The 6,000-nt window shown below is 48.9% G+C and overlaps 1 protein-coding gene across 1 annotated transcript in view; it reads left to right on the top strand.

Moving 5' to 3' along the window:
- The first annotated feature begins 112 nt into the window (after positions 1-112).
- The window catches only part of HIF1A (hypoxia inducible factor 1 subunit alpha), a 30,530-nt gene continuing 24,642 nt past the window's right edge, over positions 113-6,000 (top strand). Inside the window, exon 1 of the mRNA XM_042891343.1 lies at positions 113-217. Within this exon, the coding sequence (XP_042747277.1) occupies positions 183-217 (35 nt within the window). The 5' untranslated portion in view covers positions 113-182. The remainder of the gene's footprint in view (positions 218-6,000) is intronic.

The raw sequence follows: 6,000 nt of genomic DNA, 5'->3' as shown, positions 1-6,000 counted from the left end.
CCACAGCCGCCGCCGCCGCCGCCGTCCGCACCTCCCCGTCCGACGCAGGCCCACGGCGCCTGCCCTGATGCTGTGAGGCCGCGCGGCCCCAAACCCGGCCCCTCGCCGCCATCTCCGCGCCCCTCGGCGGCCATTGGAGCCGCTCCGCCTCGGATCGAGCGAGCAGCAGCCGGGCCGCCGCCATGGACAGCCCGGGCGGCGTCACCGACAAGAAGAGGTACGGAGCCGGGCGCTCCGCCCGCCGCCCCCCGGCACCCCGCGCCGGGCCCCCTGTTCTCCTCTCCTCTCCTCCCCTCTTTCTTCCTTTCCTCTCCCCGCGCCTTCGGCCCGCGGCCCCGCAGCGCGCTCCGCTCTTTCATTCCTTCTCCTCCTCCCGCCCGCCGTCCGCGTCGCCATTTTGTCGGCGGGGGGAGCGGGCCGGACCCGCGGCCCCGCGATGCCGGGGGGCTCCCGGGGGGAACGTTGTGTCTGTAGGGCCCCCGCGATGCCGGGGGGGATGGGGAACGTTGTGTCTGAAGGGACGGCGGTGGGAATTACGAAGGGGGAAGGAGGCGCCGAGAGGGAGAAAGCGCCGAGCGGGACGCACGCGTTTTCCCCGAGGATGCGTGCTGAGTATTGGTTTGCCCCCAGAGCTGCGGCTGTTTCCCAAAAGGAGGCGGGAGAGATGCACTGCGCCTTGCGGGAGGCGTTCGGCGAGCCATTCGTCTCCTATTGTGCTCCGGTTTTGTTCGGGAAGGGCCGAGTTCGGCATCGGGAGCTTGAGAGAAGCGTGGCGGTGGGGGAGGCGGCCGCCGAACAATGTGAGTTGGGGAGGATGAATAATTCACCGAGGATCGTGAGCTCAAATTAGAGAGAGAGGGAAATGAAGGGCGCGGAGCTTTGTTGCACGGCGAAGTTCTGGAGCCGGGGCGCTCAGGTGATGGGATCTTCGATGGGCGATGCGCCGTGCGGAGCAGGGGGTGCTGCGATGCCGCCTGCGAGGAGGCAGCGCTTGGCTGTGCTGATGGCGGGGGCTGTTTTGAGACGGGCTGTCTCCGCGCCGGTATTCAAGGGTCGGCCGGGATAAGCGGGCAGTATGGAAGTGGGGCTGGGGAGGAGTTGGCTGGCTGCTAAAATGGATGGTGGAGCTTTGTGCTGAGCTGCGGACGTGGAGCGTGGGGCTGGGAACGCTCTGCTTCTGTGCCGTACCTCCAGGGCTGTGCCGTCTCCGTGCAAATGTCATCGGGATGGACGAGCTGAGCCTTTCGGCCCGATGAAATAGCTACAGCGAGGCGCTACTTCGTTTTTTCTACTCCGTGCTATCGAGAAGCCTCAGAAAATCGTGGCAACGGGGGATTGTTCTGTGCTTTGGCCTCGTTTTGAGGCAGCTCTAAAGAAGGGCTTTGAGACGTTAAGGTTTTCTCTGTTGCTATTTTTCTTTGTCCTCCAGCATTTGTTATTTTTTTTCCTTACTATTCTATCTCTCTTTGGTACTTTTTATTTATTTATTTATTTATTGCAATCTCCTTATCCTGGAAGTAATCTGCTTTCTTCAGAATGCAAGAATCAGTATGCGTGGCTTATCCTACCCTTCCTTAAAGGGAGGGCTTAAGGAAGGAGCATTTGTTGTCTCGTGCTTGCCATAGACGGAGTTCAAGGTTGAGAATGTATCTTATCAAGTAATGAGGAGTACTGAGGTTACCACTGTTGCAGGGTATGCTTTAATTTAAAACAAAGCTGGAGCTGTGCTATGCTCATCCTGGGGCTGTGGGCCTGCTGTTGAGCAAAGATGGCAAAGAAAGGAAGGAGAAAGGAAGGATGTGAGCTCAGCAGAGAACTTGCTGTAAATCTCAAGTGTTGCTCAAGAGCCTGGGTTGGTATAGAAGGGTTTAGGTTTGACAGAGTCCTTGTTTGGAGTACCTGTAAGGAGAGCCCCCTCCCGTCCTGTCCCTTGATGGGAAGGCTTGGATTGCAGATGTAGCACACGTTGATTTCAGCATGTGTTAGGGTCCTTTCTTGCCGTGCTTGCATTTGGGTGTTATCTCTCAGTGGTTAGTGAAGCTTGTTGTTTGCTAACGATGTGCTGTGAGATGCAGAAGTCAGGAATTTTGACCCTGTGTGTCCCTCATTCTTACATAAGTGAAATTCAGTCATCACAGTAACTGGAAGCAGATTCACTTATGGGTTTGTGGCATGCATTCCTTTGTGTAGTTCCAAACTTCAGTCTCATTTGATTTCTCAAGGAATCTTGACACCCCCCCCCTCCCCCTCCCCCCCATGCCATTATGCACTGACAGTTACTTGGATTTCAGCTATTCCTCAGTAATTGGAGCATTTTTATGTGCTTCTCATAGTTTTCCCCCTCTTGTTGCAAGGGCTCAGTTTGTCTCAGTGTATGGAGTGAGTGTAACTGTGTTCTTTTGAGCTTTGTTTGCTTATATCTACCATTTTATTCAGGTTTAGAAGCATGGTGACTTTCAGGGATGTGATTTAGCAGGGGGTTGTTAGGGTAGTATGGTTAGGTCATGGTTGGACTCGATGATCTTTAAGGTCTTTTCCAACCTGAGCGATTCTACGATTTAATACTCTTCAAACAAACCCTTGTCCAGGTGCTGGGACAAGATTTCCCTCCATTCTGCACTGTGACACTTTGTTATTAGGAGAGAGAATCTCGCAAGCTTTTAAGTACATGCAACAATTAGGGTTACTAGTTACTTAAAGACATTCTTGGTGACAAGCAGGTTTTGTAACAGTATTCTCTTGAGAGCTCTGGGTCTTCGGGTGGTATAGAAGGGTGTGATGTAGGTGAGCGTCTGAAAAGCTGGTCAAGCTTTTCAGTTTCTTGTAGTTGGGACTTTGTATCGTCTGGCATCTCAAGGGTTGATAGGAAAAAGCAAGGTTTTTCTGTTGTATCTCTGCCACTGAGGTCAGAGCCCACTTTCCCGAGGTGCCCACTTTGGTGCTGCTGGCTGTGATCCTTCAACCTGTGTGGGGTTGTGAGGATTTCTGTGTGCCGCTGCTTTCCGTCTGTGTGTTTCTTTCAGTGCCGGTGGAACTGAGCCACCATTAATGGGGTTGAAAGCTAATACAAAAACCTTTTGTACATATGATAACTGCGCCTTTCTGTGCTGGAAGAAGAGGAGAAAACTTTTTCAGTCTTCCATAGAACCTCCCTGCAGGTATGGGGAGGGCAGAGCGGTTCATGGATTACATAAAGTGGCTGTTCTTACAGCTTTCAGGATTCTTCTGGATTGTTTGGCTTCCCTTAGGACTTAAATGGCACTGCCAGAGTTGTCTGTTCTTTACTGTTTCCTCAAACCTGCAGTGATCAGAATTCACTTTTCAGTGCCAAAATGAAGGCAGCAGCGTAGTGCTATGGCACTGCTTGTGCTTTTCAAGGCACAGAAGATGAACAAGGGACAGCTGCGGAGGATTTGCCTACTGTGGTTGCTTTTTCTTAGTTTTGCACTGTTGGTGGTTTGGTTCACTTTTGTTGGTGAAGGTTTGGGCATCTGGTAGTGTGTTGGTGGGAGCAGCAGGAGGGGGTTTCTGGGTTTTGTTTGGAGTAGTTTGCTCTGTCCTTTTAAAACAACCTCTCCAGCCCCTCTGGTGGCACACTTACACTGCTCTGCGCCGAGTGCAGAGCTCTGCGGTGGGTGTCTGGGGTGCTTGGAGCTGCTGGGGGGCTGGGATGGCAAGGGCTGCATGCTGATGCTGGCTCCTGAAACCTGGCAATTGGCGAGCTATTGATTTATAGGTTGAGGTCTCACGTAACAAATCTATCTAATTTCCTCCTCCAACTGCCATCCCCGTTCTCTGTTTGCTTTATCTTTCCTGAAAAAATGTCTGTCCAGAGCTCCTTTAGCTTAAGCTAAAGTTATGTTAAAATATGGCACTTATAAGCCCTGAGAAATGTGATTCTGTGCCTGCTGCCACCAGAGCAGAGATCCGAGAAGACCATGCTGTTACTGATGTAAAGCTACTGTGATATCTAACAGCGTGGGTGCAATTAGAGCTGCTTGTTCCTCCTTCATGTGGAGTGAAAACAACTTGATAGACCTTTGTTCCCTCATATCCTTGAATTATGTGCCTGGAGTTTATAAAGCTGTTCCCAAGAATCTGATTGCTGACGTTGAAGTTGGGGAGAAGAAATTTCAGCCGTTCACAATGCTACTTCATGTTGGCAGTGTTTTGGAGTAAGCACAAACACTTCCGAAGCTCATAAGGGTGTGGGTGTGCTCCTTGGTGTGTTTCTTACCTGAAAGCCTTGAAGACTATCACTGTGCCTATGTAGTAAAATAGGTTATGTTCTTGTGTGTTCACGCTGCACAGGAATTGCTCTGCGCTGCTGTGTCTTAGGCTGGATTGCAGCTGGGTTCTCATGACTTTTTCAGTATGAGAGGGAACTTTGCATCTCAGAAACCACTGTTTTTGTGTACTCGATTTTGCACTGCAGGGGGAAAATGGTCAGTGTTGTGTCATTGAGAGCTTGGTGTTATGATAGCTAACAAAACAATTCCCAGGCATTGTTCAGTAGCACCAGGTGGGAGGTTTGGCACGGCTCAGCGGTGGCAGAAGGGAGCACTGAGATTTTCCTGATACCGCTCTTTTAAGGGGATGTAATGCAGATCAGATTACAGCGTGTTCTTTAAAAACAAAATACTTCAAAACAAAAACAAATCTTGCAAGAACTTCATTGCCTCGTGTTGTTCACTGATGCCCAAAAGGAAAGAGGAATGTTCCAGATGACGAGTCATCAGTTCAAGTGCTGCTTTTATCTTAACCTACACGGGGTATATAGGCAGGTGTTTACATGCCTCCAAAAATCCTAGGCAGTGCATGGAAAGAGCTTAGGCCTTAATCATCTTTTCATGTCATAGCAGCCCTTTGTCTTTCACATTTGAGAAATTTTTGGAGCCTCTCTCAAGAACCTTCTTTCACATTAGGGCAGGCAGGAGAGCGTGCAGGAGAATTTTTCACTGAGCACTGCTCTGAGATGGGAGATGCTTCAGATGGTTCTGTGGCCTTGAGATGTATAGAAATGGCCAAGGAGAAGAGAGGAGCCTTTGCACTTCAGTGACAGAAAATTCAGGACGGATGCAGGTTACCAAATTACAATTGGCTATAAAGGCTAGGAGGGGCTTCCTCTACTGAGATGTCAACTTACATAGCGTTATGTTTTAAGTCAAATAAGTTCTGAAATGATTCGAAACATGAAATCAAGTGAATACATGCCAGCATATACAGGCATATATTTAAATACAGTTTATGTAGGTGACGAATGCTTCAGGGTTCTTTGATGTGGAGCCATAGCCTCAGTTGGTGTAAATTAGCACAGGTTCATTGAAGCTATGCCTGTACCAGCCTGCGGATTTGATGCAAGATATCAGAATAAGTGCACTGATATCTAAAGATAAGTCTCATCACATTCATAACATGTCACTTCTTTCTGTTGGAGCCTGATGGCATTAGGACCTGTACAACAATGTAGTGGTTTAAAATGTTAAGAATTTTTTTACCCAGGCATTTGAAATGTGTCGTCTGAAGCTGAAGAGCTGGTGCTTCAAGAAGATGCATTAGTAGTTCCTTTAAGATAGCTAACACATGATAGACGTGTAGACATCATAGGCTGTGTAGAGAAACTGTACATTCTGTTTAATTCAGTGTAGTATGAATGAATTCTTGTGAAGCGTTCAGAGGGAAAATGTTCCTTGTTAGTAGAGCCTGAATTTCTAGTGAAGAACTGACAAAAGGGAAACAGAGCTGGTGTGAAGAATTCTCTGCTCTTACATTTGCAACAGCAAAAGGTTTTACTGAACGACTTTGTAATTTACAAAGTATCGCTTTCAACTCAGTTCGTAATAATCCTGCAAGCGTTGCCTGAAAAAGATGACCCACTTTGTTTACCAGAATGCAGCACAACCACAAGCAGACCGATGGTGTTACGACAATTCTTACGTTTCGAAAAGGAAAAGAACGCCGAGGCCAAGAATCTTGTTTGTGAGATTATTTTGTGCTGCT

Source organism: Lagopus leucura, unplaced genomic scaffold (genome assembly GCF_019238085.1).
Source record: "Lagopus leucura isolate 7727_CA_CO unplaced genomic scaffold, USGS_WTPT01 Super-Scaffold_1, whole genome shotgun sequence".
NCBI lineage: Eukaryota > Metazoa > Chordata > Aves > Galliformes > Phasianidae > Lagopus > Lagopus leucura.
The sequence above is the reverse complement of the archived record's forward strand: the minus strand, read 5'-3'. Positions and strand labels throughout refer to the sequence as shown.